Source organism: Aspergillus costaricaensis, assembly GCF_003184835.1.
Source record: "Aspergillus costaricaensis CBS 115574 unplaced genomic scaffold BO79scaffold_26, whole genome shotgun sequence".
Taxonomy (NCBI): Eukaryota; Fungi; Ascomycota; class Eurotiomycetes; order Eurotiales; family Aspergillaceae; genus Aspergillus; species Aspergillus costaricensis.
The window spans coordinates 487,153-504,459 of NW_020291826.1; the positions used below are offsets into that span (position 1 = coordinate 487,153).

Below are 17,307 nucleotides of genomic sequence, written 5' to 3' on the forward strand. Positions count from 1 at the left end.
AGATTTCTAGATATAAACTGAATATCTATTACAGTTAACTACTGGATTAATTCTAATTAAAAAAATTTTCTTATTTTAACTAAATATTTTCTGATAAAAGATCTGGATTACTATAAAATTTTACTAGAATTTTAAATAGTATTAAAGATTTATATTAATAAGAATCTAGCTATATTAGTCATAGAAATCTTATAAAAATATTAATTAATTTATTAGTTATTAAAAATAATTACTAATAATATAACTGATAATAATATTATATTTTATACTATTATCTTTAATTTCTAAGATTAATTTAATAGTAATTCCTACTTTAATAAATTTCTAATAAATCCTGATCTTATAAAAATCATCCAGAACCAGTATTATATTTTATATTTTATTTATATTATTCAGTTTTTTATTAATATCTTACTTCAGAAACTCTATATTAAAATTATTAATAAAAATATTAATTATATCTAGAAGAATAGTAATAAGTAACTTAAAGCTATTTTTAGAATTTTATAAATAATTAAAAAAATATATATTAGAATATTCTAGAATAATTAAATAAAAGATTTTAAATATTTTTTATAAAAATTTTATACAGAAACCCCCTGTGTTATATTATATATTAAAATTTTATAAAAAATATCTAGAAATCTAATTAATTAATCTAAAACTATATTATAGATTCTAATCTTTAATTATAGATTTGAAAAGTAGTATAATTTATAAATACTAATTTTTAATACTAATAAAAGTTCAAGATTATTTAATAATTAAATATTTAATTAATATACTCTTTTCTCCTTAATTATAAGACCTAATAAAATTTAATCTATCTAATAATTTATTATACTCTTAAATTATACTAGAAAATTAAGTACTTTATCTAATACTAAAAGAATAATAATATTAATTATTTATATTTTATCTTAATAAAATAAAAGTAATTAGAATATTTTCTTAAGCTTTTATATTTATTTTATTTTTTTATTTTATATTTATTAGAGAATAGGGAGCCTACAGTTTATAAGATTTATAATATTTATAATAATCTATTTAATTATTTTAACTAGTTTATTAATTAATTAATATAGAAATAAATATCCTGAAAACAGAAGATTCTTCAAGATTTATAAAAAATATATAAAAAATTTTAAAAATATTATAGCTGTATCTACAGACCTGAAAATTATTTTTATATAATTATAATTATTTTTAATTTTATATTAAAACTTGAAAAATTCAGAACAGGTATCTAATTAAAAAATAATATTAATTAATATTAATACTATTAAATTATTTTTAAATATATTTTTAACTTCTATTACTAATAGAATCTTATTATTAATATATTATTTATTATTTCTAGCATACTTTCAGGCCTGGATAAGACTTTTTATAATATTTTAAAATATTAGAAACTTTTATTTTATATAGAGACTTTTAAGAAACTTAAGACTTATTTTAATATTAAAAATATATAAAAAATAATATTCTAGACTTTAGAATAAGTTATATAATATAAATATAATATATTAAATTCTTTTAAGAATAACAGAATATTCTAATATTCTTTTTTATTAGAAATTATATTATAATTAATTTTTTATTTTTTATTATATAACCAGGGACTTTTTAACAGTCATAATTAATAATATTAATATTAAATATTTATTTAATAATTCTCAAGATATCTGTTACTATTACTAGAATTATCTATTTCTAAAAATTATTAAGATACTTATATTCCCAATATATATTAATTATTTTATTATAAATTAAGAGTATCAGAGTATTCTGAATAATTATATTTCAGATCTAATATTTATAATTAATAAAAATAATAATAACAAGCTAACAATAATTTTATATATTAGTAATAATAAGAATATAGATAATCTTAATAATAATATAAAAGATAAATTATTAAAAAATCTATTTTTATTTAAATTAATTAATATTATATATATCCAGATACAGATAGATATTTAAATTATATAATATTTTTATTATTATAATTACCGCCCTGGACAATATAAAGAATAAAATAAATAATAATTATAATTATATTACTAGTATTCTAAAACTGGTATAGATATAATAAAATTTTTTTTTTAAAAACTAAGACTTTCTATGAAAATTTAATATAAAATCTATCTTACTATTTTTACTAGCCGATAATATCAGATATAATTAATAAGTAATATATTACTTATGATATCTTATAAATATAATATTTTATATAATTTTATTCTTAGTATAATAATATTGTAAGAAGTATATAAAAATTATAAATTAATCTATAATTATTAATTTATTTATTATATCTAATCTTTCTGATCTGTAATTAAAAAAGATTAATAATTATTAAGATAATCTCTTAATTATAACCTGATCTTAACCAGATAATTAAAGGGATTCTTATATCTTAATCTGACTGCTGGTTAACGGTCAGGTTAATAGTCAGGTATAACAGTCAGGTATACCCACTCTAGCCCCCCCGGAGTCCCTAGAAAAGAAATATTTTAAAAAAAATTAAGATAATTCTTATCAGGACTACTATCTTTTATAAATATCTTCAGAACTCTGAATTAAAAATATTTATTATATTTTTAAGTATAATTAAAAAGACTATTACAGAAAAAATAGATTCTGATAATAAAACATCTAATTTAATTAAAGAAGAGAAAATAAAATAGACTCTTTCTAAATATTATCATAATCTAGTAAATATCTTTTTTAAAAAAAATTAGATATTTTATCTATCTTCTGATTCCATGATTATCATATCTAACTAGAAATAAATAATCTATTAAAAATAGTTTTTTTTTATAAGATAATTTTAGAAAAACTCAAAGCTATCTGTAATTATATTATTAAAAATTTAAAAAAAAGATTTATTATATTTAATACAGTCCTGTTTATTTTTTTTATTTTAATAATAAAAAAGTCTAGAGAAGAATTATATTTATATATTAATTATTAAAAGCTTAATATTCTAATCTATAAAGATTCTTATTTTATTTTTTTAATTAATAAGATAATAGACTATCTCTAAAATATAAAAATATTTATAAAGCTTAATATCTGTTAAGACTTTTATTATATTTATATAAATTCTAAATCTAAAGATTTAACTATTTTTTAAATTTATTATAAAGCTTTTAAATATTAAATATTATTATTTAAATTTATAAATAAGCCAGCAGCTTTCCAGTATTTTATTAATAAGATTTTTATAAATTTCCTGGATAAGTTTATCACAGTATATATAAATAATATATTAATCTTTAGTAAAAATAAGATAAAATATAAATTTTATATTTATTAAATCTTTAAATATTTTTAAACAGCTAGATTTTAAGTAGTAATCTATAAATATAAGTTCTATATAATAAAAACTAGATTTCTAGATTTTATTATTACTACTATAGATATTTAGATTAATCTTATAAAAATTATTATAATTATAGAATAACAGTATCTGATTACTATTAAAAAAATCTAATTATTTCTTAGATTCTATAATTTCTATTAATATTTTATAAGAAACTATAATTAAATTATTAAATTTATAAATCAGCTTATCTAAAAGAATATTTTATTTATCTAGAACTAGTTTTATAAAATAATTTTCTAGATTTTAAAATAAGTCCTGATATCAGCTTCTATATTAATCTATTATAATCTATTTAGACTTATATATATTAAAACTGATATAGCTAATAGAATAATTACAGAAATTCTTTATTAATAGATTAAGAATATATAATATTCTGTAACTTATTACTCAAAGATTATATTTTTATTTAAATATAATTATAATATTTATAATAAGAAAATACTGGTTATTATATATATTCTTACAGAATAAAAAGTAGAATTAAAAAATTTATAATAATTAAAAAAATTTATAATTCTCACAGATTACTAAGTTCTAGAATATTTTATAATTATTAAAAAATTTAATATCTAGTAGGCCCACTGGGCAGAGATATTATTTTAATATTATTTTATTATTAAATATTAATTAGAAAAAAATAATATACTAACTAATTATTTTATATAGAAAAAGACTAACTTAGAAATAATTAATAATTATTATTATTAAATACTGCTAAAGCCTAAGTCTCTAAAATTTAATATAATTTTTACTCTAGTACTGATAGCTCCTGTAAAATAAAATCTTTATATTATTAATTATATTTTAAGAGTAAATTATATTTATGTCTTTTTAAAAGATTTTTAAAAATAAATTTATTAATAAGAAACTGACTACTCCCTGTAAAATAGATTATTTTTATATTAAAATAAATTAATAATTTTTAATAAAGATAATTTATAGATTTAATTATTAAATAAAATTTATTAATAACCATCACTAGCTCACCCTGGGTGAATAAAGATAATAATATTAATTAAATAATAATATTTATAGAATACTTAAAACAGAGATATCCAATATTATATAAATAATTATTTAATTTATAAAAGAAAAAATATATATTAAGATTTATTATTTAAATTATTTTAACTCCTTCTAATCCCTGATTAATTATAATAATATATATTTATAAATTTCTGCTTTTTTCTAAAGAACTATTATAAATTTAATATTATTTTTATAATAATAAATTATCTTAATAAGCACACAGTATTTATTTTTTATATAAAATAAATCTTTATATAAAATATAATTTATTTATTTATTAATTAAGTTTATACCTGGACAGGGCCCCCTAATATTATTATTTTTAATTAAAAAAATTAATTTATAGCTGATTTTTAAAATAAACTATACTAAATCTTATAGATTAAATTAAAATTTTTAATAATATATTATCCACAGACTAATAAGTAAATAAAAATCATTAATTAATATATAGTTTAGTAATTTATTCTATTTATTAATTATTTTTAGAATAACTGGTCAGAACTACTACTATTTATTAATTTTATTATTATAATTTTATTTTATAAATTTACCAGATTATCTCTATTCATAGTTAAGAAAAAATATAAATTCTAAATATTATTTAACTAGATCTCTCTAGTAGATTTATTATTATATATTATTATCTAAGATTAAGCCCATGAGTTTACTTATTATATAGAATAAATCTAGATCTTTATATAAGATAAAATCTAGAAAATATAAAATTAATAAATATAATAAATTAATTAATTCCACCACCCTGTTATTTTCAATATTAGTAATAAAATCTTTATTAATATTTATAACTGGAGATAGGGCCAGCTCTTATAAAAATTATTAAAAAATTAATATAATTTTATATCTATTATTAATAAGATTAATAATATATATAAAATTTATTTTTTTAAAAATATATATATTTATTTTATTTTCTATCCCAAGAAGCTCTATCTATATAATATATTTAATTTATTATTAAAACAGATCTAAAACGCTGCTGTACTTATTAAAATTAATAATTAGATAAAATAAAAAATTAAAAATATTTTAACTAGTTATCTATAATATAGTTACTTTTAATATAAAATTAAATAGCTGGTATTTAATATAACTAATCATATTTAATATCCAGCAGGGAATTTCAAGAATATTTTTTTTTATTTTTAAAATTATTATATAAAATATTTTATTTATCCCAGACCCCCCAAGTACTTTCTATAATAATTAATAACTATAGAAACTAATAAATTTATACTAGATTATAAAAAAAATAATTTATCTCTGGCTAAGAACAGCCAGATCTAAATAAAAAAATAATATAATAGTAAATAATATCTCAGGATCATATAACTTCTATTTTATTTATTTTATTTATTTATTTTATATAGTTTATTTATTTTTATATAATTATATATTCTTTCTAAGCTTCTTCCTTTCTTTCCTCATACTAGAAATTTTTGTTAGATAACACCAAATTTGACCATTTGAACGGCTTCCACATAATTAATACTTTAGAGTAATATTATCTTAATATATTAAATAAGTTCAGATATATTCAATTATATTATAATATAATCTATTCTAGTAGAACTTTCTGTATAGTAATACTTCTATTCTTATTTTTCTAAAATATTCTATTAATAGATTATTATAATATAGATAGATAAGCACCTGGTATAATATCTTAAAGAAAGAAATATAATAATAATTTTTAAAATATAGATAATTAGTAGTTCTTATTATCTAATACTTTTAATCTAGTTGTCTTTATTAAACAGCAGCTTTTTATTATTATATCTCTAGATCTTTATTTTATAAATATAAGATTATTTCTTATAACTCAGGATTATTATTTTTTAAATATAAAACTTCTGTAGTATATACTTATATTATTATAGATTAAAAAATAAATATTTTTTTAAATATATTTTTTTAAATAGTCTAGTCAGTTATTTTTATACTAGCTTAATTATTAGAATCCTTTAAACTTAATATAATACAGGTATTGAATCCAGGATAATCCTATATATCTCAAGATTTAAACTAGGATTTTTTTTTAACTAAGTCTTTTATTATTAGGAATAAAATATCTATAAATTACTTTTAAATTAAGATTAATAATTTTTCTTGTAGAGTAGATTCTATTTAAAATCTTAAAGATATTCTAAAAAGTTTATTTATAAGATTTAACTTTCTTATTCTATATTTAATAATAAAATTATAAGAAATTAAATTTATAAGTTATTGAGCTTATCTTTTATTAATTCTAGTTTAATATATAAAAGATTATAAGTTTAAATAGTTAGATAAGACTTTAATAATTTAAAAAATATTTTTAAAATACTATTACCACTGTTTAAAAGAATAAATAATAATAAATAATTTTTAATTTAAAATATTATAGTTTAGTTCAGTACCAGAGAACTTACAAAACTAAAAAGTAACTGGATAAAATATATTTTTATTATTAAATTAAAATAAAATATTATTTATTCCTTCTTTTAATACATCAGTTTCTAGATATCAGGATTTTATAGGATTAAAGTATATTAATAAAGATATTTATTAAAAAATAATAATTAAACAGTAAAAAGCAAGCTATTTATATAAATTTAAACAGATTTTTCCAGGTTTTTAACTATTAACTACTCTGTAAAGTAGGGAGATAAAAAATAAGATAATTTATAAATAATCTTAAATAAATTAATAGTAGAAGTTATAGAATCCTAGAAAGATCTGGATATTATAGTAACTTTTAGAAATTAACTATAAAATAATATTATTTATTTATTAAAAATCTATAGATACTCCATCAGTATTAATAATATATTCTAGAAATTCAACTTGGGATTAGTAAAATAAATATTTAAATAAGTTAATATAAAATTAAACTTCTTGGAGTCTTTCTAGCACTTAATAAATATATTTTATATAAAATTTATTATCAGATAAGAAGATAAAGATATTATTAAAATATATTATATAAAAATTATTAAGAAGTCTATAAAGTACTATATATATATAATTTTAGAATATTATAGGGAATAGGGATATTAGTTAGTCTGAATAATATAATAGTATATTTAAAGTAGCTATATTAGATATAAAATACTATTTTTTAATTATTATCTTTCTTAATATAGATTCAGTAGTAGATATTCTTAATATTAATTTTTAAAAAATATTTATTATTTAAGATTCTATCAAGAATTTCTGAAATAAGAGATAAAGAATAATAATTCTTTATTAAAATCTTATTAAGACTCCTGTAATTTATATAAAGATATAAATTATTATTTTTTTTAAATATAAAAAGAATAAGAGCTTTTATAAGATTTTTAAAAAATTAAATTTAGCTCAGTTTCAGATTCTTTTTAATATATTTTTATAAAATCTTGAGTTCAGCTTCTAATAAAAGATATATAAATCTGTAAGAAAATATTTTATTAAATTAAATATTAATAATATAGTCTACAGGGCTATAAAAAGAAATTATTAAAAAAAATTTATAAAAAATATATCTTAGAACTCTTAGAATTTAATTAAGATTATTTCTAGATTTAGAGATAAATTATAAGATCTTTTTTTTAGTAGCTAAATATCTTCAGGAAGCTTGATAATAATATATATTTTTATTAAATTCTAGACTACTTTATTAAATTAGATAATAAAAAATAAATAAATAATATATTAAATTATTATTATTAATTTTATACTGATAAGTTAATATAAAAATCTTGAAATATAATTATTAATAATAAGATCAGGCTGTTTTCTAAATAAGAATCTTAATTAATTTTTATATAATATTATTTAAAAGTACAGGTGCTCCCCTGCAAATCAGTAATAATAATAAAAATTTTTTATATATTATAAATAAAAATAATAATTTAATTAATAGCTTTAATTCTAGATATAATAACCAGGATATATTAAAGATAATATATCTTAATAAATTAATAATTAATAATATTTATTTTAATATAATTATCTAAGTCTGTAAATATTTCAAGATTATTTTAAATATAAATAAAAATATAAAAATAATAAATAGTTCCTACTTTAGATAAAAAAATTAAAATTATAGAATTTATTTTAATTTCTCTACTTTTCCCTCAGAGTCTGATGAATATTAATAGATTTTAATAGATTAAATCTTCTTGTTTCTAGGAGAATATTAATTTATAAAATACTAGATATTATTATATATAAAATATTATAATTAATTACTATTTTTTTTAATAAGATTTTTCTTATAGTTCAATATATCTTCTTTAATTAATTTATTAGGATGACCTTGAAGATATTTATATAATTTATAATTATTAAATTAGTTATTATTTTATTTATATTTCTGTTTATTACTTTATAATTTATAATAATAGATAATAATAATTATTATTTTATCTTATTTTTCTAGTAGATGGGGAACATATTCTTAAATATAATAATTAAAATTAGATAATAATTTAATAAAATATAATAAAATTTTTTCTTTCTCTGTTTAACAAGGGAAGTATTACTTTAAAATATTAAGATAAATATAAAATTTTTTTAGATTTTAATTATATTACTAGTAAGCTTATTTAAGTTAAGCTATAATATTAGATTAAAAAATAATAATATTCTAGATTAGGATAAAAGTCTAATTTTTAAATTAAAATTATAATTTCTTAAGAAATTATCTTATTTCTAGATTATTATTATTAATAAAATAATATTATCTCTGTTTATATATAGAATCTATATAATTAATAATAATAAATATCTTATACTTCTCAGAGAAATATTTCTTAGAAATTTTTTAAAATATATATTTTAGATTAATAATCTATTCTTAATATTTTTAAAGATTAAAATTTAAAATAAAATAGAAGATATTTTTAAACTTAATCTCTTTTTTATCTTTTTCTAATTTAAAAAAGAATTAATAGTATCTAGAAAAAATCTTATTCAGAGAATTATTTTTCTGGAAATAAGTTATTCTTTTTTATAAATTAATAATCTATTCTAATTAATAAACATGATCTTTTAATTATTAGATTTTCTTAGTAGTAGAAATAGTATTTAATAATAATTCTGGATTAATATAATTACTAAATATCTTTTTTTTTATTATCTTTAAGGAGTGGTATCTTTCTTAAATAATTAAAAAAAAAAAAATCAGAATATAATAAAATTTATTTATTAGAATAGAAAGTTTATTAACTAGATAAGAAATCTACTACAAAATATAATAAATTAATTTAATAAAGATAAAGGTAGTCTATATTTATAAAATAGATTAATCTTTAAAAGATCAGTAATCTCTTACAGAAGAATTAATATTTTTATAAGTATTAATAAGATATAGAACCATTATTAATAATCTTATGATTCTCATAACCATCTTAATACATCATTTCGATGCCCAAGGCTCTGACAGTTGGGTTGTTCTATCACATTTTTTTAATAATCAGTATTAGTAATAACCAGGTCCTATACTGGTAAGAACCAAAAATACGTATGACCTGGCGACCTGGGGACCTAACAACCCAGAACCAGGGTGTGATGGGCTAAGAAGCCGGGAGGACTACGTAAGATACAATAGTTAGTAGAGAAGTTGAATTCATTAGAGAAAGAATTATCTAATTTATAAATAGATTAGTCCTTCTTATAGATAACTCTTCTAGAAATTTTTCTTTATAACTCCAGTAAACTTCTTTACTTATTCTAGAGATTTCTATTCTTCTTATAAATATCTCTGGATCAAGATCCAGAACTAAATAAATTAAAATATAGATATTCTGATTCCAGATAACTAATAAAATCTAATTTTTTTTAATTATTATTCTTCCCACCGTGACGCAGCTGAGTTGATGTAGATTTCTTTAAATAAAATAAATAAATAAAATTATATTAATATTTATAGACTTTAATATTATAAAGCTTAGTTACTAATTCTTATATAAATTTAATATATTTTTTTTATTTAACTAGAAATATTTTTTTATAATTATATTTTTCTTAAAGTATATTTTTCTTATTTATAATCTTTTTAATAATATATTTCTCAGTACTGTTTTCTGTAATAATAATATCCAATTACTAATCAGTTATTTTTTAGATAAGTAAAGGATCTGTAGCAGTAGATTAAAATAAATTAATATAAAATATTAAATAAATTCTAGATAGTATATCTAGTCTGTATATATATATTCTAATCTATTCTAATATTATAAACTTTATATTCTGCTGGTCTAATTTCTTACTAAATTAATTAATTATAATATTTTTTAAATTTAATTAAATCTTATTATTTTCTTTATAGCAGGGAGCAGGATTTTATTATTAATTAATATATTATTCTTATATTTCTTATACTGCTGTTATTATTAAATTAATAATATCTTAGATTTCTTAGAGTTTACTGAGAATAATCTCAGTTTACTCTTAGAGATTCCTGGCTTAATTATATTTTAAAAAATTTATTTTAATATTTAAATCCAAGAACTTTATATAAAAGCTATACTGTAAGAAGAAGAGACTTATTTTTATTAATATAAAATTCTAATTATTTAAAATTAGCTGTATCAGGGATAATAATTCTTATTAATTAATTTATTATTAGTTTATAAAATATTATAAAAAGATTTTAATAACTATAATTTAATGCTTTATTATATTATTTATTTTAAAATAATAAATAATAAAAAAATATTATTTAATATCTAGTATCTTATACAAGATTATCTATAATTTACTTATGAACTAAGAGTTATAATCTGAAATTATTAACTAGAATATTTTATGATAATTATAAAATACTTAAATAAATATATTTATAAAATTTTTTATATCCATGCTCAGGACAGCTTCAATAATAATATTTTTAATTAACTAATTAATAATAATTATAATATTTTTATAATTTTAAGACTCCGGAAGGTCTACCAGAAAATTAATAATAATATTTTATTAAAGTTGATTAGGGATCAGTAGCAATTTTAAAAAATCTTATTTATAATTTTTTTAAATATAATTAATTTTACAGTTATCATAATTATAGTAGAACTGGTAGATATCTTTACTTATATTTAGTTAATAATAATAATAAATAATTATTTTATAAGTCTAGTCCTGTCCGGGATATCCAGTAATTATATTATTATAAATTTTTTAAATAATCTAAGTTTATAAGAATTCTAAATTAAAAATTTAAACTTATTTTTAGAAAAATAGGTATTAACTTACATTCAGCTGGTATTCTATAATAAAAACTTTTAATTTTAATTATTTAAAAAGCTTAGGCCTGTCTTCAGCTACTATTTTATAATATTTTTTTAAATTTTTATTAACCTGTTCTGCTTGCTCCTATAAGTTATCTAATATTAATTTTTTAGATTTTAGATTAACAGAGATTTTTTTATCAGGAGTTTTATTAATAAGTATTATATAAATAAGCTCTTTTTCAGATATAGAATAAAATAACTAGATTTTTTAATTTATAATATATTTATTTTTTTTCTTGAGCATATCCTGGAATTTTTAAGATAAAATATTTAATTAAGTATTTATTATTTCTGGATAATAATTAATTATAAAGTTAAAATAATTCAAGAACTGGACTTAATATATTTATTATTTTATAAGCTATTATTGGATTATAAAGTATTTTAGATTTTAATAATTACTAAAAATTTTAAAATAGAAAAATTTAATAAATTCTGGCTCTTATTCCTGCAGGACTTGAATAATTATTAGTAGTTCTTTATTATAAATCTAGTAATTATACTCTACGGGCAGGTTTTTCTTTAAGAAATATATTATTAAATAGAGAATTTTTTAATTATCTTACTGGAACAGTATTTCTTCTATATATTATCTAGAAAAATTAATTTTTACTAGTATTTCTTATTCAGAGTCCCAATATATAAGAACAAGAACAGTAGTAAAAATCTTTTTAAAAATTTTAAATATTTTTTAGATCTCTGGTATCTAGCTAAACTTGATATTCTTTTTAATAAATTATATTAAAAGTTTTAAATAGGTCTTCCAGTTCTTGAAGAATTATTAATAAAAGTTAATAAATTTTAAAAAGATTTTAATATTACAGATAATCTTTAATATTTTTTAATTTTATATAATCTAGATCTTAACAGAATCTATATAAATCTCTTTCTTTATCTTAATAATAAATCCCAGATATTTTGTAATAATTATCTTAAATTTATATTTATTAATATCTATTTAAAAGCCTGTATTCTATAAATATTTTAATATTTATTATATCTGAATATAGTATATAACCAGGTTTCTATTTATAAAGATAAGAATATTATTAATATAAATAAAGTAAAATTTATTAAGAAATTCTTGTAAGATCTAGTTAATATATTATTAAAATATATTTAAATAATTAATAAGCCTGAATAAGACTACTAATTATTTAAATAATTTAAAATAAATATAAAATACAGTTTTTTATTTATCTTCTTCTTTAATCCGGATACAGTAAAAGACCTGGATAATATCTAGTTTAATATAATAGTAAATCTTTAAAATATATTAAAAGGTTTCTTGAATAAGTAGTAAGAAATATTAGTTTTTTATAATTATTTAATTAAGTACTTAGTAATCTATATAGAAATATAGATTATTACTAGGTTTTAAAGTAAATAGCACAGGCGCAGCTGCTGGAAAATTATTAATTTTTATAAATTTTTTTTTTAAGAAATTAATTAAAGTCTTTTATAATATTAAGAGTTCTAGTTAATTTATCTAGTAAAGAGAATTCTAAGAGATTTTTTTTTTTTTTTTTTTAATATTTTTGATTATCTTGATAGCATGGTTCATTTTTAGATAATAAAATAATAAAATATTTATTATTATTTTATTAAAAATATCTAAGTACTTATAGTAGAAATCTAGTAGCTTACTTTCTATTTTTATAGAATTTTTTAACTAGTTAAATTTATAAAAGACTTTATTAATATCTACCAGGCTTATTATAAATAATTTTATTAAATTTTTTTTTTTTTTTTAATTCTTCTAAGTGTACCACGCGTTGGTAAAGATTATAAATAATATTAAAAAATAATTTTATTTTTACTTATATTATATTTCTACTTCTGTGCTCTAGATATTAAATATAAAATTTTTAATTTAAAATATTATATTCTAATATTTTATCCATGGAAGTCTTAATATAATATTATATTTATATATATATAATAGAATATAGAGATATATATACTTTTATAAATTTTTATCTATATTTAATAATATTTTTATTAATTCAGTTATACAGGCTTCTTTCTTCTTGAATTCTTTAATATTTCAGGATTTGATAGAAATATACTCTAGTTTATTTTTATTTATAAAATTCTGGCTGATTATCCTGTAAAATATATAGTTAATATTAATTAAAGTATTTATAAAATAAATTTTATTAACTAATTCTAATGTAGAAAAGATATAATAATTTTTAAATTTTTAAATCTCTTTCTTAAATTCTTTATAATTATAATTAACTAATATATATTCTTCTAGATAATAATCTAGAGAAGCTATATTTTTTCCAGGACTGGAATTTATTAAATAATTAAGCTTTTTAATATTTAGCTGGCTTTACTAACTAGATTATCTTTAAATAAAGTTTAATAGATTTTACTCTTTAAGTCTTAAAAATATTATAATAGTAGATAAAAGTATCTAATAATATAATATTTTAAAAATCTATAATATAAGCAGAATCCTGTCTCGCGGTATTTAACTAATATTTTTTTTAATATTTATTAAACTTATTAAGCAGGTCCTGTACTTGCTGTTATAAATTTTTAATTTATAATATTATTTATAATTACTTTCTTAAGAGCGCTACTTATTTAGATATTAAAATATTTTAATTATTTTCTTAAAAATTAGTTTATTTTTATAAGTTTATTAGTTACCTGTTTAATTTATTAATAAAAATTTTTAAAATCTAATTTTTATTTAATATTTATTATTTATTAGCAGATGTTGTTATTCAGGACTTAATATAAAAGATTTTTTTTATTTAAGTTTTTTTAGTTATATTCTCCGGCCTTGATTAGCAGGCTATTAATTTTTATTAAAAAATTATTAATTATTTAATTTTCTTATTTAAAAATAGACAGCTTGCTGATAACTTTTTTTTATTAAATTAAATTCTTATAAATTAATTTAAAATAATTAATTAAAACTGTAGCTGAGAAGAATAAAGTCTTATAATTAATTTTTATTTATAAATTAATTTTTACTTTAATCTTTCTGTCTAAAAATATAAATATATACTAGATTTATTTAGTTAGTATATTAATAAATTATTAGTTAATCTTGATTTTTATTTATATACTATTAAGCCAACTCAGGAATTTATTTTTATTTTTTTTATTAAAGCTTACAGGTGTTGGTAACTTTAATTTTTTTATATTAATTAAATCTTAAGCTAGTATTAATATTGATATTAATATTAATATAGATAAAAATACTATAATAAATACCTGAGAAGATAGAAGTTAGATATTAATAAATTACTTAATTTATTTAAGACTAGCTCTAATCTTATTATCTATTATTATACTTTATTAGAAAATAATATATTATATTTTTATACTCTAGATTATTAGTTCTTTAATATATTTAATTAACTAGTTAATAATATCAGCTTGGGTAGTACCTCTATAATAACTAAAAATATTTATTAATTTATTATAATTATTATATATTACCAGTCTGTTATCTGATAGATACTTTAAAAAAAAATAAATTTAAAATTATAATAAACTAAGAAGCCGGAAGGACTATATAAAATATAATAATTAATAAAAAAATTAAATTTATTAAAGAAAAAATTATTTAATTTATAAATAGATTAGTTCTTCTTATAGATAACTCTTCTAAAAGTTTTTCTTTATAACTCTGATAAACTTCTTTATTTACTTTAGAGATTTCTATTTTTTTTATAGATATTTCCAGGTCAAGATCTAGAACCAAATAGATTAGAACATAGATGTTCCGATTCCAGATGGCTGACAGGGCCTAGCCCTTTTCACAGGGCATGGACAACTAGAAGTAGGGATGGTGTAATTTCGAAATTGGCCAACCCATTTCGAAATGGTTTCAAAATATCGATTTCAATTTCAGTTTTGATCTGCATATTCCTTTCCTTATTAAGTTAGATTTGCCTAATAAAGCTGGTGTGGATTTCAATTTCAAAAATCTCACTTCAATTTCAGCCAAAATTTGTGAAATTTCATACACTTGAAATTTCACTAACCATCCCTAACTAGAAGGCTCCATGCAAACCGAGCAAACTAGTGACCGTTGGCAAGGTGTCAACTTCCCTCCTCCATCCCTCGTTGCTTCATTGCAGAGGGTCTGGTGTTTCCCTGGGGTCCATCTCGGGTCAAGTTAATAGGCAAGACTTGCGGCCTGGAACTTACCGCCACCTTTTGGACCCACTTTTAAGACGATGGATGCCCTTCAGTGGAGGATGATTTCCCTTTTATCTGTGCCTTTCTGCCCACCCAAAGCGCTTCCCAAAGCGCTTCCCGCTTTGGGTGGGCAGAAAGGCACAATTACCCGCTTTAACTTCCAGATCTAGCCGTTGATTTGACAATATGGAACTCCAGGGAATCACGACGTAATGGACTGGCTTACTATATGGATTTTGGAACCTTGTGGAGTTGAGCCCTATCAAGTGCGTTCTTCTCCCAGGCCCTTCTTTACAAAGAGATAAGAAAATAGAGGGAGGAAGGGAATGCACATGATTGACACCTACTATGTGCAATATCATTTGAAGGAAACCTGTTCTAATGCGTGTCCCAAGGCAAGTATATTATCTCTGGCGACTGAACAGATGGGTCAAGCTTGGAGGAATCTATATTTTTCCTTGACATTTAGTAGATATTAGAAAATAGGCACAATTACAACGTCAGTGGTCAAAGCCCGGGTGCAGTACTGTAAACAAAAAATGCCGTTTTTGATGATTTAGCAGTCTAGAGTGATTTCCCATTATTGGACTGCAAGCTAATTTGGTCGATGTTAAAGCACAAAACTCGACCATTTTCAAATCCAATAGTCAATTGATCGCCTTGTGCATCAGCACATGATGGGGTAAAATCTGATGGTATCCGAACGAGAGGCATGTCCACATAGCATATCCACTGATTTCTGACATAGATATCCTGTACTGACTCAAAGGTAGTCGTCTGCCTATCCGCGGGGTTTACGAGCTTGATTGTACCAATGTTGGTTGTCAGATATCGGCTGTCTCCTGAGAATTTGATGGTGCGTATCCATTCTGATGTCTTGATTTCCTGCCATGAACGGAACTTCAAGCGACTGGCAAAAGTTTGCCCAAGGTGTTTTGAGGCTTTCAGGGATTTGGCAATGTCCCAAAGCTTGACGGTCTTGTCGTCCGAGCCAGAGGCAATCTGCTTCCCGTCCGGAGAGAAGGCCACGGTAGTGACCGAGCCGGAGTGGCCAGCGAGTGTCTTCTGACACTCACCCGTCGTGGCATCCCAAAGCTTGACGGTCTGATCCCACGAGCCAGAGGCGATCTGCTTTCCACCCGGAGAGAAGGCCACGGCGGTGACATAGTGGGAGTGGCCAGCCAGTGTCTTCTGACACTCACCCATCGTGGCATCCCAAAGCTTGACGGTCAGATCCCGCGAGCCAGAGGCGATCTACAACTGAGTCGCAAGTCATCGACCGTCAGAAACGACCCTGAGACCTCGGTCAGTAAGTTTGTCCGGTCCCCAAGCCCCGGCCTACCCCTTCGCTACTTCAATGGTATTGAGATGGTAACAACGCCGCTGCAATACTTTGTTTGGAAAGCTCATGATCAAAGCAACTCATCCAATTACAAGGAATCG

At 19.2% G+C, this 17,307-nt stretch overlaps 2 protein-coding genes across 2 annotated transcripts; both read right to left on the minus strand.

The window, feature by feature from the left end:
* Positions 1-7,571: 7,571 nt before the first annotated feature.
* BO79DRAFT_153913 (uncharacterized protein) lies at positions 7,572-7,766 on the minus strand (the record flags this gene model as incomplete). Its single annotated transcript, XM_025678736.1, has 1 exon — positions 7,572-7,766. A coding segment is annotated over one exon (195 nt), but the record flags the coding sequence as incomplete, so codon positions are not given.
* Positions 7,767-16,818: 9,052 nt separating this feature from the next.
* On the minus strand, positions 16,819-17,118 carry BO79DRAFT_100698 (WD40 repeat domain-containing protein; the record flags this gene model as incomplete). The annotated part of the gene is made up of 1 exon (XM_025677860.1): positions 16,819-17,118. A coding segment is annotated over one exon (300 nt), but the record flags the coding sequence as incomplete, so codon positions are not given.
* Between the last annotated feature and the right edge of the window lie 189 nt (positions 17,119-17,307).